The following is a 22,416-nucleotide window of genomic DNA, read 5'->3' as shown; positions in this document are numbered from 1 at the left end:
TGTCTTGCTTTGTGCGTGGTGAGTTTTTGAAAAGTATTATTACAAACTGTATTTGAAGTGAACTCTTTATTTTTGTTGCTCCATCTCTCCAGTGAGCTTTTACAACACAGGATATTTAACAGTAAGCAGTGTTGATTTGTGTCATATCCATTGTTTTTTCTTGAATTATATCATCAGCTTCATAGAATGTTTCATTTGTTGAATTTGAACTGGGGGCTTTGGTTTTTCTATTTGAGCTGCCTGCAAATACACAAAACAAAATGAAATAACTATTTGAAATTATGACATCAAATCTTACTTTAAAATTTGTCCTTAAAAAAATAAACTTTTTAGGAACGTTGGAAATATGATGTCCTAAAGACCTTATGGATGAGTGAGAATTGAATCATTTCAAAGTTGTTTTTGAGCATTTTCTCCTGAAAGTCAAATAAGGGAAATACTCCGTAACAGAAGTAAGGATTTCGTTTCCATGCTTACCTTTCTTTCTCCACACTTCCACGGAGGAAACTACACATTTGGTCAGAAGGTAACAGTTTCTGGGTTGCTTAATAAAAGTGTGACTGTCCTTATGCATAAAGGAAACAAAACTAAAATCGACCATAATAATTTACAACAATCTTAAGGCTTTGCCATTATAATCAGTTGAGATGTAACATTTAAAAAGAGCATGTTCATCCCACAATCCCATTCACTCGTTCTATATAAATGAGTCCAAAATGCACAAGGGTAGAGGAATGTGGATATTTGTTCATCAGAAGTTAGACTAACAAGCTCATAGCAAAGAAATGGATTATTAATCAATGAATGACGTTAGAAAAATTAAGTGTGAAAATAATGTCATATATTTCACCAATATATACAAATTAAATATATTTAAATAATTTTATAATTATGTAAAAGCAGTGCAAGAAATCACAGATGTTACTAATAACCCCCTGTTGCTAAACCCACAGTTCAGCTCACAAGCCACATCTTATTTGACCTATCAGCAGCATTTTCTTTCTTGGCTTCCCAGATGCCACCCTTCCTTGACTCGCTCCTGTGTCACCATTGCTCCTTTTCCATCTTTCTTGTTGGTCCCTTTTCCTCTCCCAAGCATCTTAGGCTGATTAGTCCCACAGTTTTTAATACCATCTCTGCTGATGACTCCCAGATATGTGTCTCTAACCCACACCTCTCCTGAACTCCAGACTCAACTTGCCATCTCCACTTGGATATCTAGCAGACATCTCCAACTTAGTCCAAAACTGATATTTGGATCATTCCCAGGAAAAAAAAAAAAAAAAAGAGCCCAATCCACTTACAGTCTTCCTCTTCTCAATTGCCGGCAACTTCCATGTGTTCAGTTGCTCAGGACAAAAACCTCTGTCAGTCTTGGTTCCTCTTCCCTCAACCCCACCACCAATTTATCTGATAGCCTGTTGACTACATTTTTTAAAACAAATCCAAAATCAGACCACCTTCACTGCTACCACTGTTCTATTTTCAGCACAACACTCAGAGTGATCCTTTGAAACATAAGTCAAAGCGTGTCCTCTGCAAAGAACCCTCCATTTCACCCAAGTCTTTATAATGGCCTACATGTCCACACACACACACAAACACACACACACCATTAATCTCCCTGACTTCATCTTCTTCTACTTCATCCTCTCATTCACTCCAACCTCTTTGATCAAACATTTCAGGCATGTTCCAGTCACAGGGCCTTTGCACTGGCTGTTCACTCTGTCTGGCATGCTCTTCCCTCAGATTGTCTTCCCAACCTCTTTGATCAAACATTTCAGGCATGTTCCAGCCACAGGGCCTTTGCACTGGCTGTTCACTCTGTCTGGCATGCTCTTCCCTCAGATTGTCTTCCCAACCTCTTTGATCAAACATTTCAGGCATGTTCCAGCCGCAGGGCCTTTGCACTGGCTGTTCACTCTGTCTGGCATGCTCTTCCCTCAGATTGTCTGCAGGATAACTCCCTAATTTCCAATCCTTGCTCAGAAGTCACCTTTTCAATGAGACCTAAACACTGTATTTAAAATTGCAACCTACATTCCCCCCACCCCATCCCCAATCCCTTTGCTCTCCAGTTTTTCCCATAGCATTTATTTTCTAATATAATTTACCTTTTTATTATGTTTATTATCTGTCTTCTCTCACTAAAATGTAAGCACCACATGCCAGAGATCTTTTACTATATTTTTCATTGATGATGCAGAAGAATTGCATTGTACATAGCTAATGTTCAATAAATTTGTTGAGTGAAATGATAAGATTGAAAGTGTGGCATAGTAAAAACTTTAAAGTTGTAGACTGCAAAAGACAAGATTGAAAGCCAACTGGGAAGAAATGTTTAGAACACATGATGCATGTCTAACATATAACCAGAATTTACATATCAATATGTAAGACATTAACACCTCTTAGTAAAGAGATGGGCAAAAGATCTACTGAATCTCCAATGTACTAGTCAGAAAGAAATGTAAATTCAAAAGGTAATTACCATTTTTCATGTCTCAATTAGGAACAGATAAAATCTTTCTTGGCCAAGAGTAATTTAAGTAATTTATTTTACCGTCACAAAAATTCAGAAGAAAAGAAATAAAGCCATATATCGTACCACTCAAGGCTCCACATTTTAAACAAGATACTTTTAATATTAGCCCAGAGAATAATGCCATGCATGTTTCAGGCCTATGGGCAAGATCTGGAAGCTGTAGTGAGACATCATCCTTCAAAACTTATCAATAATATTACCCCTTTGAGTGTTAGTCTATGAAATCAACCCATAGTGGGGGATGTCCTCCTTGGCCTTAGAAAGCAGGGCCAGTGGGATGGCATGATGGGAGTGTAAACTGGTACATTTATTTTTAAGTCTGGAGTGTTCCTACCTTGTGATTTTTGCATGAAGTTCCCAAGGAAACCATAAGAGATGAGCTCTAAAACTTATAAAGATATTCACTGATTCTTTTCAATACCAAAAAACTGTAAGTACCCTAAATTTATAATAGGGAAATTGCTAAATTATCATACATAAGTATGATGCAGCCATTTAATCTGAAAAAGTGATTTCCGAGAAATTTTTAATTACATTGAAAATGCTCAGAATACAATGTTAAGTGAGAAAAGATGCAAAACTATCAGCAATACAATAATAGTTAATACTTTCATAATGTTTCCTCAGAGCATTTACTATCAGCTTCTCTCTGCTTAAAATTCTTTAGGATCAAATCTTAATTTCTTGGTTAGGCTGAGGATGAGCCCTACTTCCCTGTCCCGGCTCAGCTCGCCCCATTCCCTTCCTGGTACTTGGCATTTCAGACACACAGAAATACTGACTGACAGGCTCCCCAGACTTGGCCTGCTCTCTTGTCTCTCTCTGCCCCATGCCTTTGCATACTTCCAGCTGCCTGATATCCCTAATTCTCTAATCTTTGCTTGAAAAACTCTTATTTGTCCTTTAGATTTTGGAAAATGTGCTCCAAACCTACCTAAGGGGAAGGGGGACTCACTAGCCAAGAGGTTTCACTCTTAGAAGTAGCTTTCCTCTACTTTTTTGCCATCTAGTCTCTCTTCTTATATGACTTTAACTTTTTTTCTTTAGATAAGTCTAAGCCTCACCTTTAAGTGTGTTCATACTGCCTGGCTTTGCCCATTTATAACTAATTGTATAGACTGCTTTCTAGAGTCACTGAGGACATCCCTCACTATGGGTGGTTTTCATAGATCAACACTCAAAGGAGCAATATTATTGATAAGTTTTGAACGATGATGTCTCACTACAGCTCCCAGATCTTGCCCATAGGCCTGAAACGTGTGGCATTATTCTCTGGGCTAATATTAAAAGTATCATAATTTTAAAATATAGGGCCTAGAGCGGTACAATATATGGCTTTATTTCATTACATCTGAACTCTTTTGGTGTTAAATTAATGTTCTACTTCTAAACATCCAATCATAATGTTTTGACTATATAATTTGATTTTTAAACAAAAACAACAAAAAGTTAATTTGTTGTAGGCACAACATTTTCTAGCCTGGCAAGTAGCTCTTTGCCCAGTCAGCAAGCAAAATTGGTTAAGATAAATGTAGTAGGGAAAGCTAGCATGAAAATTTGATGACCTGATAAATTCTTGACTGTTATTTGCAAAGTAGACTTTAAAAGATATATGGATTCAAATTTAACTACTAAATACTTAAGTAATGGGGTATATATATATAGAGAGAGAGAGAGAGAGACCCTTGAAACTATTTTCCTTATATAACATTTGTAATATTTGAAAAACAAAATGTTTGTAGGCTTATTTTTATGGTTCAGTATCGTTTGTACTCTCCGGTATCACAGCAGGTAAAGGTAAAAGACCAAGGATTTAAGATGTAAATTAGTTTCATATTATCTGGGCAGAATTTGTATCTTATATAAGCATTTCTTTTCTTTGTTTATTGAAGTATGGTTGATTTATATCATATTAGTTTTAGGCATACAACATAGTGATTCAGTATTTTTATAGATTATACTCCATTTAAAGTTATAAATATTAGCTATATTCCCTATGCTGTACAATATATCCTTGTAGCCTATTTATTTTATACATAATAGTTTGTGCCTCTTAATCCTCTTCCCCTATCTTGCCCCTCTAGCATTTTTTTAAACATCTAAAATTTTTTTTTTTTTTTTCCGGTACGCGGGCCTCTCACTGTTGTGGCCTCTCCCATTGCGGGGCGGACGCGCAGGCTCAGCGGCCATGGCTCATGGACCCAGCCGCTCCGCGGCATATGGGATCTTCCCGGAACGGGGCACGAACCCGTGTCCCCTGTATCGGCAGGCGGACTCTCAACCACTGCGTCACCAGGGAAGCCCAAACATCTAAAATTTTAACCTTTTATTTGAAATCCTGGAAGTCTGAAGACTATAACATTTGATTAATTCAAGTCCTTCATGTTTCCTAAGGTTTTTACATACTTAAATTCTTAATATTCTAGTGAGACTTTCAAGGTGGTTTTTCTACCTTGTCACATACAGGGTTTTTTTTTCTTCTTATGGGAGTTAAACTCAGGAATTTATTTCCTCACTTAGTTTGGGGTTCTAAGAACCCCTTAGTCTGGGGTTCTCTCTTAAGCCATCTCTATTCTGACAGCTCTGGTTTCCATTACGCGTTTTTCTGGAAACAACGAGTTTAACCTGTCTACTGCCCTCTGAGATTTAAAGGCTTGCAAAATACATTCCCGTATCCTATCAATAGATTTTCCTTCATCTAGGACTTGTAAAACCCCCCACTCCCCAGCCCTGATTCATTATTTCCTTGACTACTGGATCCTTCTAACCAGTGCAGGTACAAAGATCATTTCTTAGATTGGCTTCTTAAGGCAATGCAGTTCCCCTAACCAAACTGATTTGCTACAGGAACAAGAAAAGATTTGATATAAACACCATACTGACACTATTTGAAGCAGGAGCTTTGATTAGCAAGTCAACACCCTGGTGTTCCCTCTCTTCCTGCAGCTTATAAAAGTCCAAACGTGCTTTCAATGTATATCCCTCTGGTAAGATAGAATTAATTGGGCATATTATGGAAAAAACAACTGCTGTAAGTGGGCTGTGCTGTAGTGATATCAGAGTCCAGCTAACTGCATCCCTTTGGAATGATTTTTAAAGAGAGAAGAGGAAAAGTCTCAGAAACCTCACCTTTTCCTAGTTTTCCTTTAATAAATAGAAACGAATTTCTTAACCAACAGAGTAGAGATAAAACCAGCTGCCTCTTCTGTCACAAGGTTACAACATGGATTAAATTTTAAACAAGAAATCTGTTATACCATTGAGCTCTTAAGGGATTTGTTACATATAAAGGGTTTTTTTTAATTTAATTTCTCCTTTTCTTTACCTGAGTGCAGACTGGGAAGATCCAACATCACTGTGCTTTCCTGGGTTGACATTAGTTGCTCCTTCTGCTGCTAGTGTCCCATTTTTATTCTTTTCTTCAGTCTGGTCATCATATGTAAATCTCAACCTTCCTTTAATCCTATACCTCTCAGCCTGGCATTTAAATTAAAGCTTTGTTTTGGCCTTTGCCAAAATTTAAATGCAATTCATCAAGCAAATAAAATTCGCCATTTAAATCAAATTCATCAAACAAAATCCGCCTAGCCTCATCACAAACTAGGCCAATATATTTTTTCTATAATAGTTAAATTTTACATTCATTTTCAGAAGCATTCCTCAGGGATCCATTTATCCTATAAATCTTCTATGAACTCTGCTCTTACCTGCCATTTCAAAATATCAAAAGAATGCTGGGCCCTCTGCAGGTCTCATCTCCTGGCTATGTGGCAGAGCGGTAATTAAGCTTTTCTGCCATTATCTGCCTGTGTCCTAGCTTCTGCATTACCTATCTGCTGCCCAACAGCAGCTTCAATGACTAATCAGCTGGCTCACTTTAGTAGAAATCTACACATCCCACTCACCCTGCATTTCTTTCTAGTGGAAACAAGCAATCTTAAATTTGCACCCTAAAAGTGTTCTTTATTTACTAGGGGACATTTTCCCTTTAAATTTAATACAATGCAAAGAACTGGATCTGAGGTAAACGGTGAAGTGAGCAAAACTTGCCTACTGACCTGACCTATTGACTTCTCCCTTCTTCAATGCCCTGCCTTCCCCTTGAGGATACGCAGGTATCTCGTGTAAATACAGTTAAAAATCCATTGTGAAAGTTAGAATCTTAGACTTGCCCTTTTGCTTTGCCCATCCATCAAGGAATGAAGGCAGTTCTCTCCAGAAATGTTTTCCCTACCCTATTTTTTCCACAATTGGACATTTTTTTTTCTTTTCTGCATTGTTAAATTCAACTATAGATGACTAACATAGCTCACAAAGGAATTTGGCTGATATTTTAAATCCTTTAAATGGATTTTCACAATTGAGAGACTGGCTTCTATTTTGCTTTTTGGTTCCAGCATCCACCAGCATTGCTTAACCCTGCTCCCTGAGGAGGACTCACAAATGCTAAAAGTAGCAGGAGCTCTGCTGAGCAATTTGGTTTTCTACATTCTAGAAACAAAAAGAGTTGTAGGAAATTCCAGACTCATTATTTTCAGTAGAAAGGCCCCTTTAGGAGACACAAGTGACCTTTTCTGCCATTGAGTTCAAATTACCCCATCTTCTACTAAGATCTCAGTGAGTTTTTAAAGCCTCTCTGAAACAAAGAATGGCATTTAAAAATAATGTGGCAGCGTAATTAATAAATGTTTTGAGTAGAATTTGGTTGAATCAATATTAAGGCTACTAAGAAAAATAGCTCCCAAAGTTATCTATAAATTTAATACAAAACCCATCAAAATGCCACTTGATTTTTAAAAATTTGACAATGTGATTCAGAAGTTTATTTGGAATACTGAAACAAGAGTAGCTAAGAAACTGAAAAAGAAGCATAATGGGAAGGAAGAGAAAATCTTCCCTAATTAGATATTAAATTATATGGCTACAGTAATTTTTAAAGTATATTATTGGCTTAAGAATAAACAGACTGATAAATTTAACAGAACAGAAAGTCTAAAAACAGATCCCAGTATATATAAGAATTTAGTTGATGACAAAGGTGACATTTTAAATTGGCAAGAAAACAAGGATAGATTTCCCAATAAATATTTAGACAATTGGCTCATTTGTAAAATAAAAATAAAGGCATATCCCTACCTCACACTTTACACAAAAATTTTAATTCCAGGATTATTAATGATTTAAATGTTAAAAAACAAGTGAATGTATGTATTGTATTAGAAGAAAATATAGGTGAATATCTTTATATCTTAAAGTGAAGTAAGAACTTTCTAAGTATGAAATTAAAGGAAGAAATCACAAAAGGAGAAACTTCCACAGTTGAAAAATTGTCACATAAAATTAAAAAGGGAACAACTATGAAAAATACTTGCAATATATGTGAAAAAGAATTTAGTTACTGTATGGAAAGTTCCTATAAAGCAATGAAAAATGAACACCCCCATAGAAAAATGTGTATAAGATATGAGCAACAATATACCACAAAGAAAATGACAAATAAATATGAAAATGTCCACCCTTGCTCGTAATTAGATAAATTTAAAATAAAACACTGTATTGTTTCCCTCAGTGAAATTAGTAAGATATATATCTTTTGAAATAAAAATACTCATGAAATAGTACTTTTCTGGAGGACAGTTAGCAATTTGTATCCAAAGACTTTTATATGTACCAAATCTTTGGTCAGCAATTCCATTCCTAGGGATTTATGCTAGGAAAATACTTCAATGTTCAATGCTTGTGTATAATAGAAAAAAATGGAAGCTAGTTCAAAGTCAATAATTTAATAAAATATGATATACCCAGACTGGTTTCTAAACACCATTCCAACTAAAAGGGCAACTTCTTGGAGACTTCTTGGAAAAATGGCAGATTTCAGGGCTGGAACAGGAAAAGCACAGGCTGCTCAAGAACATTTTGTGACAGCAAAAAAAAATGCTCAAAAAGTGATGGACATATTTCAAAAGGATATAGGACCCAGTTTAAAGGGGCTCCCACAGGCCAAATCTGAGATAATTTAAGAATCAATAAATGATGATAGTAATAGACTATTTTAGAATAAAGAATCTGAGTCCATACTGATATTAATAAATTAATTAATAGGTAAATAGGGGGAAAGGGAAAGCTCTTCCTTGTAGTAGAATAACAACTAATAAACACAGAAGGAATGATGAGGTTAGAAAATCACCATTTCATAGCTATCATAATAATAATTCTAAAATTATCTTGAAATTTTGAATGAAAAGATTCAGTCAAGAGCCATCAATGGGTGCGTGAAAGTTGGAGGAGGAACAGGATTTTTTCATACCTCCCAACAAATTACTTAGTAATGGCAAAAGGAAAAATAGTAACTTCGTATATTTTTATATATATATATATATATATATATATATATCTGACTCACTTTGCTGTATAGCCAGAAACTAACACAACATTGTAAATCAACTATACTTCAATTGAAAAAAAGAAAGGTAAAAGGATGATTTAAAATAAAAATAAGTTTCAAAAAACAAAAACAAAAGACTAAAGAAATATGATAACTAATTACAAGATGTAACTCTGGACTAGATCGTAGATAAGAAAAAAATAGCTATTTAAGGATATTGGAAAATTTTAATATGAACTGCAGATTAGATAATATTACTCTATCACTGTTACATTTCCTGACTTTGATAAATGTCCTGTAATACTATGTAGGGAAAAAAAATCCTTGTTCCTAAGAAACACATACTGAAATATTTGTGGTTAAAAAGCATGATATCTGCAAATTATTTTCAAATGGTTCAGAAAATATACATGAAAAGAAAGTCAATTTTGAAAAAAGTGAGGTAAAATATTAACAATTAGTAAATCTGGGAAAAGGTATACAACCTTTTCTATACTTTTCTTGCAACTTTTCTGGAAGTGTGAACTATGTCAAAATAAAAGAATAAAAATTCATAGCACTCCATCAAGGTAATAAAATGTAATCATTAAAAGTGGTGTTTATTTATTGGCAAACGATGATGTCATTGTTGTTCAGTGAAAAAAGAAAAGCTGTTATAGGATTCGTTTTTTTCCCAATTTTGTTATATATACATGTATCTATAGATATATAGAAAAAAAAATCCATGAAGGATATTCACCGTGGTGTTAATATCTGTTATTTCTGTGTGGTGGGATCATGGATGAAGTTATTTGTTTATTTGTTTTTCTATATTTTCTAATTTTCCTAAAATGAAAGTGAATTAAGGGAAAGGTTTTCTTTCCAGGGGTATAAGGGTGTCTTCTAAGAAGAAATATAGTAGACTATTCTGAACGGTCCAAGTTCCATTTTGCTCACAGGCAGAACAAACAATTGTATACACAATCGTCAAATTTGCTTGCTTTCTCAGTATTCTATATATAATTTATGCTTTTCTCCTAGACAACCTGTGCCTTACTGCTGATTTGCTTACCCTTTTCCATTTATATTGCCTGCCTTTGCAAAAGAGACTACCAAATAATAGATAATTGGAGTTGTCTATTATTCCCATACAACAGTATTATTTTATTTGTGTCAAGCAGCTCTACTCTCTGCCCTTCTCATTTTCATCAAAAACTCTGCTTCTAAGAACCCTCTCGATTCTCCACCCCTCTCCACAACCCTAGGGTGTCAATGGATACTCAAAACCGCAGGATGAATATATTTTATCTTCTTGGAGCATCAGTTTTACTCAGAAATGGAAAGGATATAATGTTATTATTAGAGTAAAACAAGTCATTATATTAGCAATCAAATTAAAAATTCCCACAATTTAAAAAATATAATGGGCAACTTCACATAATTTAAAGCTCACAAGCCAGGGCTTTCCATTCTAACCCTTGGAATTCTGGAGGTACACATTCCTTTCTTATCTACCTTTAAGGATTCTCCAGTGGAAAAGTTTGGGAAGCCGGGATCTAAGACATTCATCCTTTAATTGCTCCCCCATTAACCATTAATTCTTCCACGTCTTATGAAATGAGCCCTCGCCCCAGGGGTGTCTACTCAGAAAGATGCCCTTCACACAGCCATCTTCTGCTCAGAACTGTTTGTCCAATACAGTACAACTTACAAACCACGGTATTCTTTTAAACATTGGCATTTGATACAGGCGTAACTCAAAACACAAAAGTTAAAAAGAAAGAAAATGATTATGGAACACAATGTAAAGACCGATCAATTGCTTAGCAATAGAACCTCTGTACAAAGTGAGCCCTGGAGGTAGCCCAATTAAACTCTACAGGCACTACCAGAGAGAGACCTGCTATTTTCAGGATCAATTCAAAATGTATAAAGTCTTAAATTGTATACATTAAAAATAATGAACCCCAATAGAACAAAGGTACATGAAAGAAAAATCTTGGCAAAATAGTCTAAGTTTAGACTATTGTTAAAAAAACAAAATTCAGCTGAGTGAATTTGAAGACCTAGTTGGCTTTATCCAACGACTTGTGAACTGGACAGCATCCCATCTAACAAGTAGAAAGGGGCTCTGAGAAGATGTAGGAAATGAAGAGTCTTATAGGTAGAAGGGGATAGGACAAGGAAGTCATAAACAAAAGAAAGGATTTTTTTTCAGGCAGGTCACCCTCCTTTAGGGGAGGGGCAGGGGTCTATCCTGAAGATTACCTTACTAGTGTTGATCAGGAAATTCCAGACGGATAGGTTTAAAATTTCACTCCTGGGAGAGGCTGAAACTGCAGTGAGGTAAGGTTTTGGTTTGCTGATGTGGGGCTTAGCACAAAGGGCTCCGTTTTGGGCCTGTTGTTTCTTCTTTAATGCTACTGTCATTTACAGAAACAAAAAAGTCCAGTGCCTTAAGTCAGTTTTAGTATGTGCACAAAAGCACGTTTCCCTTTAGGCCATTCAAATTGCCTATAATGAAAAAAGTCTCAATTCTAAAAATTAAAATAATGGGAGGCCGACTCTTAAGAACAGATAGTTTTCAAAGAAAGGAGTGGTAACTGGTGAAACCAATTTTCCTCCAATGTAATTTTACTTGCTTAATTATTACACAAACATAATGTTCCTAACCTTTAAGGCATTCCTTAAGTGGAATAAAGCCTTGTTTTCTCACTAGCTAGAACACTGACATTTATCCCTCGGTGGGAGAATCACTGGAATGAAGCATGCATATTTAACGATAGGCACAGCAATGGTTTTTAATTATCACTTTGAAGGGTCGCTTTCAAATATGAACCGTTTTCTCTTCCTATTCCAGGTGACATTTGGATTACCTATTTCGTTTTCTGCTCTCCACTATGTCTTATTTGGTTAATGTCAACCAAAGGGCCCAAAATCATCTAATTTGAAAGCAGCAGAAGGCAATGATCATATAAAATTCTGCCTTACCAAGAGTAAGCACTCAGGAAAGGTGTATTGAATTAATTTGCTGACTTGATAAACATAGTGTTTTTCAGAGGGCCAGAGTGGGGATATTTCATTGTAAGAAAGTAGCCTCAACTAACTACATAGGATGTGCACTCATGGATCTCCTTAGCTAAAGAGCCATAAGACTACAAAGACTTGAGTCAACAAGCCAACGAATTCTGTTGCTGGGCTCTCAGATCCAGCTTGAAATAAAATTCTGGAGCAGTCCCTGAGATAGATCAGGAAAAATAATCAATTTTTATTTAGCACACTGCATTGTATAGAAGAGGCACTCAGTGAATGTTTGATGACTATAATGGTGACAATAAACATGTTCCTTTGATCACCTACGACAGAGGTGCAGTGCTACTTCATTCAATTCATTCAACAAACATTTGTTGTGTTCTAAGCACTAGAGAAACAGTAATGAGCAAACAAGACAAAAATTTCTACTTTCCTGGAACTTACTTTCTAGTTGGAGTAGAGAAAAATTGGACAACAGGTAAGTAAAATATATAGTTGATTAGTGGTAAGTGCTTAGGAGAAAAGTAAAGCAGGAAGAAGGCATGAAATGTTGAAGTTAAAGATGCAGATTGAGTGACCAGGGAAAAACTCCCTGGGAAGGTGACTTTTAGTAAAGATTTAAAGAAAGTAAAAGTGGGGGAAAAACATTCCAGACAATGCGCACAGCATGCGCAAAGGCCCTGAGGCAGGAATTTCAAGGAACAGCAAAGAGGCCAAGGTGGCTGGGCATAAGATGCTAGAAATAAAGGTGTAAAGGGCAGACCACAAAAGCCCCCATAGTTCACATTTAGGACTCCATATCTATTGAAAGATGTGAAGCAATTAGGGTTTTGACCAGAGTAGTGACCTGACCTGACTTAGGTTTTACCAGGCTCACTCTGGCTTCTCTGTGGAGAGTAGACAGCAGGGGAGCAAGGGCAGGGCAGGAAGAGGAGCTATTTGTTTTAAAATGCAGAGTCTGGAGTTGGTGGTTTTAACAAACTCCCTAAGTGATTCTTACACACAATAAAATTTAAGAACTGATACTTTAAATTATCTAAGCAATTGAGACAAAAATTATTTTACTTTTTGATTATTTGATAATCCACTGCTTCATTTTGCCTGTGGAGAAACGGAGTCTAAGCCATCGGACTAAATTCAACTAACAACTGGTCAATTCGGCCATGTAATCTCCAAACAGTACTTCATAAAAAGAACTCCAAAGGGATCTTGGCTTCTTGCTTTGTGATACAGGGCACCCTCTGAGGTCTCTACAGAGAATAAAACTAGAGCTAAAGTAATCATGCGGTGCTGGTGTATTTGAGAAGATCACAGAGCATGTACTCCATAAACATGTTTCTGGATTCAGCTAAAATGGAGCATATGGGAAGGAAATTTTCTAAATTTTTTGGAAGAAAGTTTTTCACTTTCTTTTTAAATAGAAGTTAGTGAGCACCTGTGTCTTATTCTAAACATATATATCTGTAATATAGAGATTCTAAATTTTTATTAAAAATATATTCAAAATACGTATATCTAAATAAAATTCATGATCACTACTTTTAAAATACACTAATAGAAATTTATATTCACAAAAAAATTTAACAATTCTTTCTGTTTCATAATGATAATGAGTAGTATGTGTAGCACATTATAATTAAGATAACAAAGAGACTCAGTTCTGAAAACCTTACATAAACATTTCTACTTGCACTACACACACAAACACACACATACACATACCTGTATAGCGTAACTAGTTTGTGATCTATTCAAGAACAAAGACTGACTTCTATTTATTCTTTAGTTTCTTTTATATGACTCTGAATTACTTAATACACCTCCTCTGAATTCTGCATACCATAGGCACACAGGTAATGCCTAACTGACTACTGACTAACCAATCTAGAGCAATGCAACACTGACAATTAATTATCGGATATTTTGTTCCTCTATCTATTTGACTTCTTTGGCTCCATCAAAAACAAAATTTAAAAATTCCAAGAGGATACAACCTTTAAAACTGAGAGACACATAAATAAATTAAAGTGGATTTACTGGATCAGTGTATTATTTTTTCATGAGAATATTTACATCCTACCACTATTTTTCCTTGGGCACAATCCCTCCAAGGTATTTCATCATTAAGACCTAATTTAACATGAAGTTTTATAAAGACATATAATAAACTGAATTTTTTTTTTTTTTTTTTTTTTTTTTTTTGCGGTACGCGGGCCTCTCACTGTTGTGGCCTCTCCCGTTGCAGAGCACAGGCTCCGGACGCACAGGCTCAGCGGCCATGGCTCACGGGCCCAGCCGCTCCGCGGCATGTGGGATCTTCCCGGACTGGGGCACGAACCCGTGTCCCCTGCATCGGCAGGCGGACTCTCAACCACTGTGCCACTAGGGAAGCCCAATAAACTGAATTTTTAAAAAGCATTCATTGCTAACAGAATGATCTGTCACCCAGGCACAGGTTATTATTTTGAACAGATTACAGGTAATTGGTTACAAATAACAGTTACTGATTACCTTCTTGAGTGGAAATAGCCTCTAGGTGTTGAAGTTTAAGGCCAGTGTCTAATCTCTGAGGCTTTGTATACAGAAATAAGTAGCAAAGAACACAGACGCTGATGACAAAGGCAAGTAAAACAAGGGCAGCAATTCCCAGTCCAATCAGAGCGCCAATGCTGAGGAAAACAGAAAAAACACTGTGACTGTCACACAAACTTGTTTGCACATAAAACAAAGGTTTAAATATTGTTAATACTTGCTTCAGTCATTCATACCAGATTATGTTTTATTATAAACAGTATATGATTGAAATCTATGGCTCACCTTTTTCTACCATCAAATTCTTATGATATTTCTCTATACATTTATATGTTAATATTGGTATAGAATATCATGTGAATTCATATTACAGCAAAAGGTCACATGATTCTCTAGGGATGTTTCAAAAACATTTCTATCAGATAAACCTCTATTATTAATATATTTTAGGAGGAAAGATTAGGTTCACCAATAAAAGATGAATAGAAAGATATCTACCTCTGCAAAAACAGTGAAACAAATGTTTACTGGAAGTGTAGAACTTTTATTTTGGAGACATGTATGGGAGTTATCATGTATTAATATACAAAACCACAACCATTACAAGAGAGGAGAAGAAAGTTTAATTAAAGGAAAGCAATGTTTATGAAAGTTATGTAAAGTTCATGTTCAATCTGAATTTTTCCTTTCTAAAAGAGCATAACACCAATAGCTTCTAGCATTTAGGAAGAAACCCTTGTACTTTTCTCTAAAAATGCAGTGTAAATATGATATTATTTGCACTAAATTTGTAACAATTCCTTCTGATACAGTTATCTATAAGTCTAATCACTTGAGAAATAATACAATTTTCAGAAACCTGTGAACTTATTTTTAAATGGGAAAAGAAGTTTGGAAAAAAGAAAATTATCTTGCAAGACTAATATGCAAACATATGTACTTTACCTTCATGAGCAATATGTATGTGTGGGTATGTAAACACCTATAATTAGATTTTAAGCTGCTCAAGAGCAGATACTTCTGTTGACTTTCCCATAGTCATGTGCACACTTATTAAAAGTGTTTAATAGAGTATTTAGCTTGTAATTAATGTTTCATAAATGGAAATAAACGATAATTGACTGGTGCTTGATCCATTAGTAGTCATTGAAAAGTAATCATCATTGAAAAGTAACAATCATTGAAATGATCACTGAAAAGTAGTGATCTTTTCCTTCATTATTTTCCTGTCTTGCCTTTCAGCTTCTGCTATTTCCCAGAGGTTAGGGCGCGAACAAATGTGACATGCGGAAAGTGAGGGAAGGGAGAATTTGACCAGGGGTGCTAGGTGTGTCACTGCTTTGGGAGGAAGAACAAAATTAAAAGTGAGGGGCTAAGCTCATCCTACTTATCCTTAATTTAAGGAGATAAAGCCCGCTTGCAATTTAGAGATTGCCTCCTGAGCCAGACATGGGGGCAGACTTCAATAGATTCTTGTGCTTGTTAATTACTATCAGCCCAGTTCCCCTAGCCCTGCACAGAAGTGAAGACTGGGTAATTTTCTGGCTAGAGTCAGTATATAGTTGCATATTTAAATTGGAGTTTGCCCTCACTTGATGCCCTCTCTTCCAAGGGGTAGACTCCCTGGCTCTGGCAACTCCTCTTTCATGCTTCTTTGCACCAAAGCTGACTTTTGTAGATCATATGTGTAGGGAGGGTTAGGACTGCACAGACACATGGGAACATAATCCACTTAATTAACATTATCTGCTTCATAAAGCAGCTAGGAGGCCAGACATCTGGAAAGATCCCTGAAATGAGAACCCGGTATTAAAAACATCTTCAAAGTGAAAAAAATAATTTAGTCAATTAAAAGTAAAATTGTCAACTTAATTAAATTCAATGTATGTATTACAGACTTTACATGTACACAGTTTAAAAACCAGGCCACATGATTGGAAGGAAAAACAAAAACAAAGCATGTCACTTCTTCCTGTTATAAAAGGATGTTCTTCATAATCCTGACAAACTGTTTCACTGTCATAGTTCCACTTTATAGAAATGTTGCTTTATGCATGCAAAACTCTAGATAAAGATGGAGCTCTGGGAATCTCCTAAACACATAACTTCATTTCAACACATAACTTATTGAACTCAAGCGTAGCCCTGTGCAACACAGGTTATTTTCCTAGGTCCTGAAGGTTTCCAAAGGAAACCCTTAGAGGTTAGGGATTTATAAGAGGAGAAGAGATGGGAGTGGGCCAGACACAGAAAAGGGAGAATTATGCTTTCCTCACAGCACCATAGGGCAGTTTGCTTTGCAGTCCCTGAGAGAGGGTCTGTAGCTGCTGTCACATTAATGAATTCTCCTACTTAGCAACTTCATTCACCTGGAGGTACCATACCTGTGCCTTTCTGCAGTGGCTGCAGAATCTCAGAACAAATGCTAATGACTTCTGGGATATTTTTCACAGTTGGACTATTTTAAATTAGGGGAGAGAGCAAAGAATATGAGGGAAATGAAGTTCTAAATTTTTACCTTCCCGTTATGTTCTCAGAGCTCAATAACTAAGGAAGAACCCCAGGTGGGTTTTTTTTTTTTTAACATCTTTATTGGAGTATGATTGATTTACAATGGTGTGTTAGTTTCTGCTATATAACAAAGTGCATCAGCTATACATATACATATAGAAACCCAGGTTTAACATTGCCAACTGATGCCATCAGTTGAAATGACTTTTATATTTCCCAGGAACTGAGCTGCATTGTCAATGCTAAATGAAGACCCCAGCAAGCTGTTCATTCCTTTGTGCCCTCATAAACCTTAGGAAGGTTTTCTATCCTCTGCTGCTTGTCACTTTGGAACTATTCAGGGACCTGAGAATCCCAGGCACTTTTCCAATTGAGTTTGACTTAAGAGTTGCCAGTCTCTTATGGAGGTGCTGCCACCATTATTAACACCTCCAAAGACTCAGAGCTAGGCTACTATGTTATTTTCCAGAAGGCCGGATAATATGCCAGTGCAATACAAATTGCTTCCCCAAGTAATAGGGATAAATTTTCATCATTTCCTGTTCTGGCATGATACAAATTTGTTAGTTGAACTTGTTGGTAAGTAGGCACTCCTTCTGAGATTTCTTTGAAGCTTGCAGTGTGCAAAAACAAATGACTTTAGTGCTCTAAGAAATAACATTTAAAGTCATTTGCTGTGGACTTGACATGTGTGCTAAAGTCTGGACCATGGTAGGAGATTGGGAGAACTAATACTCTTCTTCTTACTTAGCAGAGTTAGCCTCTCTCTCTCTCCCAGACATAAGCTAATTTGTCAGTAACAGTTTGAGGTGGGGTGGCAGTTCTTTCCTGTAACCCTGGCACCCCATTCATTCTCCAGTCAAAATGAAAGAATCAGGTTCTAAGTCTGCAGTCCTTTGGAGTGGAGGGGGGAAAAGCATTTCGTAATGAAAATATCTGTGTAAATACGAATTGGAATATGTTAAATTACCATCATAGGAAAAAGAGGCAAGAAAGACACCACCTTTGAAAGTCTCTTCACTTTCCAGCAATGGCCAAAGAGCTCAAGTGTTGAGAAAGGGGGTGTCCTGCAAAGGTTCAACGGAGTGTGTAATCACAGCAACTGAAACTCTTCCTCTCTGTGGGTCTCCACTTCTGTTTGGGGGTCTGTGTGAGATCAACTGAGAGGGCAAATTACAAAGCCCTGTTGCCTGTGCACGTCGAAACATACACACACACACACACACACACACACACACACACACACACACACACACACACACACACACACACACACACACACACACACACACCCTTTCTTGATACTTTAAATGATACAGCCAATTCCTTCTCACCGGCAAAGAGGCTTAAAATACTCTGATCTTTGGTTAACACATTGAGTCTCAAAGGAGCTCCTTTTCCATTCAAATGCACCAAATGCCCAAACAAATAAAAAAGAGAATTAAAACCTCCTCCTTAAGTTATGTGCTTGTCTTTCTCTGCCCGCAGAGCCGCAGGCCTCGGACTGGTGCCGGCGAGAGAGAGTGAAGAGTAGTCCGCTCCCGCCGGGCGGCCCTGCTTGCGCTCTGGGCGCAGAGCCCGCTCTCCTCCCGCGCGCGCCTCGCCCGGGGACCCCGGCGTATTCACACTTCTGGCGCCACTGCCCGACCCTCGCCGGATGGGGGTGGCACCGAGTGGGTTCTCTGCAGGGCCCTCATCAGCCCTCGGAGGCTCCTGTCCCCCCGGGGGGATCCGAGCAGGTCGCAAGGACGCGGGTGACCTCCCTCCTCCCGTCGTGGCACGACTCGTCGCCTCCCCAGCCCCATGGCCGCCAGCCCCCTGCCTACCCACCTGAGGCTCCACATGTAACTGTGCTTGTAGGGGAAGTAGCTGCCCGGCTCACTGCAGCAGTACTTGAGGTCAGCGAAGCCACAGCAGTAGATGAGGGTGGCCCCCTCGCCGCGCTGGGGACACTGGAAGGGCTCCACGAAGCTGCGGTTGAGGCTGTAGTAGCCGGAGCACACCCGGCTGGCCTCGCTCATCTCGGGCGGCTGCGGGCAGGGGCACGCTAAGTCCCCGATCTGCCCTGGCAACAAACGTCCCGCCCCGCCCGCGGACCTCTCCGGCCGTGCTCGCCTCTTGCGATGCAGGGCTGACTGCCTGGGCGGTCAGCCTGGGGCGCGCCTCTTCTGCTCGCTCTCCTCCCCTCGTCCCCATGGTGTCTGGTCGCTTTACACGCGCTTCTCCCTCCCGCTACTGAGTGGTCCTATTATCTACCGATCTCCGGCCCTGTACCTCTTTCTCCCTCTCCCTTTGTCTGCTTTCTCCACGTTCTCCTGACGTCTCTCCACTTTTCCTCAATTGACGGAGGCGTCCCCACTCCATGCCAGAAAGAGATTCCACCTGAAGGAGGACGGGAGGTGTGGTGTGGGACGTGTTTGCCATCTGAACGGATGCAGCCAAAGTTGAAATTCCCTTTGCCTAGGGACAGGGCATATGGGTTTCAGGCAAACGAGCAGGGCCGGGGAAGCAGGGTAGAGGGCAGAACAAAAGGCACTGAACTACCAGTGAGGGGCTGTTGAGAAGTACCCCTTCTTCTTTGAGAAGTATGTGTAAGATGTTAAAATCTGCCAATTTAAATATCAAAGACAAGAACAAAATTTTCTCCAAAAACTAGCCATGCATTCTGTATTCAGTTAACCTGAGAAAGGAAGGACAGGTTAGAGATCGAGGTAAAGAAACTGAGGACTTCCTGCAAAGGTAGGCAGAAAGAGGAGGCAAAGGAAGTAGGGAGAGAGAGAACTTCATCCCTTCAAAGCACTGCAGAAATTTCTCTTGTTCTCTTTTTGTTTGGTATTCTCACTTTAGTGATTCATTTTGTTGACCAAGTTTTTAAAAATAACAATAGTAATGGATGCTTTTGTAATAATTCAAACAATACTATGATGTGTAAAGAAGAAAATATTAATAGCCGTAAGATAGGAGAGGAGGTGACTATAACATCCATAAAATTTCTGAGATAGAACTTTATTCCTTCCGCTTCCTTTTCTGCTTCTTTCCTTCAGCTGATGGTTGATTGGATGCCAGAATCATGAATTTTACCCTACTGGGTGCTGTATGTTTTTATATTTGCATAAATATTCTTGCGCTTTGTTCTGGGATGCAGTTAAGTTACTTAGAGATGTTACTGGAAGGGGGAACCCTTCCAGGGCCTGAGAGAGGGCTCTGGTGCGTTTTAGAAACCTTTCCCGATCGCATGGTGTACCATCCTCTGGGTTTCCCATGCATGTTTTAGCTGTAGGAAGATTCCCCTAAACCTGGAGAGTTGGGGCCCATGGAATGGGTAGCACGCAGTATTGCTTTAAAGGGTCTGCGTTTGCTCACCCAACCTCACCAATCCTCTTGTCTAACACTTGGAAATGAATTGTCCGAGGAGACAAACGTACCGGCAAAGCAAAAGACTTTATTGGGAAGGGGCACCCGGGCAGAGAGCAGCGGGATAAGGGAACTCTGGAGAACTGCTCTGCCACGTGGCTTACAGTCTCAGGGTTTATGGTGGTGGGGTCAGCTTTCTGGGTGTCTCTGGTCAATCATCTTTCTTGTCCCCATATTTGGTCCAATTCAAGGCCCTTCCTGATAGTGCACACATCTCTTAGCCAAGATGGATCCCAGCGTGAGGGTTTCTGGGAGGTTGGCAGGACATGTTATAGTCTGGCGTCTCCTCCCTCCTCTTGGCCCCTCCCAAATTCTCCCGGTTAGTTTTTGGTGGCAGCACCCTGTTCCTTATGGGGACCTCCTGTTCGGGACAACTCATGCAAGTGGTTATTATGCCTGGCCAAGGCAGGCTGTTTCAGTCAATGGTTCCCTAACAGAAACTGTTGGATTCTTTCAGGTTTGATTTTTTTTAATTTATTTAATTAATTTATTTATTTGGCTGCGTTGGGTCTTTGTTGCTGTGCACGGGCTTTCTCTAGTTGTGGCAAGCGGGGGCTACTCTTCGTTGCGGTGCGTGGGCTTCTCATTGCGGTGGCTTCTCTGGTTGCAGAGCACAGGCTCTAGGCACACGGGCTTCAGTAGTTGTGGCACGCGGGCTCAGTAGTTGTGGCTCGCGGGCTCTAGAGCACAGTCTCAGTAGTTGTGGTACACAGGCTTAGTTGTTCTGTGGCATGTGGGATCTTCCCGGACCAGGGCTCGAACCTGTGTCTCCTGCATTGGCAGGCGGATTCTTAACCACTGTGCCACCAGAGAAGTCCCTTCAGGTTTGATTTTAAACTTTGTTAGGCAGGACCAGAGCAGACTTGAAGGCTAAATTGATGATTCTCTTCTTGTTATAGGAAGATGGGGCACAGAGGATGGTCATGTCGCAGGTCTTGGGTGAGTCCATAGGACAGACCGCCAAGTGAAGGTCCTTGGCTTCGCACGGGAAACAATTCAAGAGCGAGCCATAGCAAAGTGAAAGCAGTTTATTTGGAGAGATGTCTGTTTATTTAGACAGAATGCGGTCCCTCTCAAAAGGTGAGAGTGGCCCTGAAATATGGGGTGGTTAGTTTTTATGGGCTGGGTAATTTCATCGGCTAATGAGTGGGAGGATTATTCCAACTATTTTGGGAAAGGGGCAGGGATTTCCAGGAACTGGGCTACCGCCCAGCCCACTTTTTGGCCTTTTACGGTCGGCCTTGGAACCATCATGGCCCCTGTGGGTATGTCATTTAGATCCTAATGTATTACAATGAGTGTATAATGAGGCTCAAGGTCTACTGGAAGCCAAATCTTCTGCCATCTTGGGCCTAGTAGGGTCTAACCAGTTTCTATTGTAACCTCAACGGCTATGTCATTCTTTTAAAGGTTGTGCCCTGCCCCCTTCCCTCCTATCTCATTCTGAATACTCTACTGGGTACCTTGTGAATTACAAGGCTTACCATTCTGACCAGTGGAAATAAACTATTCCAGGCCTTGTGAAGGCTCCTAGAAGTGCACCCTCTGATCCTTTTAGGTGGCTCTTTCCCTGGCTTCCAGTAGTTTCTTCACAGCCATGTGCTGATCACGACTTAGCTGAAGCCTCAAGGAGATCCTCCCGTGAGCCAGGTCTTGAACTAACTCTCTCTCTCCCCCTCTTTCTCTCTCCCTCACATCTCTCTTTCTCTCCCTCTCTCTCTCTCCAGCTCTCTTCTCTCTCTAGTACTCTGTCCTGCTATCTCTATCCACCATGCCTTCCCTGGATTCCAGCTCTGTCTTCTCAACTCAGAGAGACCACTGGGCTCCACCTGGGTTCCCCCTCCCCATGCTGCATTCTGGAAACTCTCTCCAGGCAGCAAGCTGGGGCAACCATAAGGCTCACCTCGTCTGTTTGCCCTCTCTCAAGGTTCATTGTCCTGCGCTACCTGATATCCATGTTCAAAGCCCATTGCTTCTATATTTTGTGTGTTTATCTTTTTCAGGCAGGAGGGTA

At 39.0% G+C, this 22,416-nt stretch overlaps 1 protein-coding gene across 1 annotated transcript; it reads right to left on the bottom strand.

Annotated features, from left to right (window-relative positions):
* Positions 1-24: 24 nt before the first annotated feature.
* Positions 25-19,104, bottom strand: SHISAL2B (shisa like 2B). Its single transcript, XM_067730805.1, has 3 exons — positions 18,819-19,104; positions 14,457-14,614; positions 25-240 (listed from the first exon to the last, which is right to left on the bottom strand). The coding sequence occupies exons 1-3, from the start codon at positions 19,007-19,009 to the stop codon at positions 116-118; spliced, it is 474 nt and encodes a 157-aa protein (XP_067586906.1). The 5' UTR covers positions 19,010-19,104; the 3' UTR covers positions 25-115.
* Between the last annotated feature and the right edge of the window lie 3,312 nt (positions 19,105-22,416).

Source organism: Pseudorca crassidens, chromosome 3 (assembly GCF_039906515.1).
Source record: "Pseudorca crassidens isolate mPseCra1 chromosome 3, mPseCra1.hap1, whole genome shotgun sequence".
Lineage (NCBI taxonomy): Eukaryota > Metazoa > Chordata > Mammalia > Artiodactyla > Delphinidae > Pseudorca > Pseudorca crassidens.
This window is presented reverse-complemented; position numbering and strand designations above follow the sequence as displayed.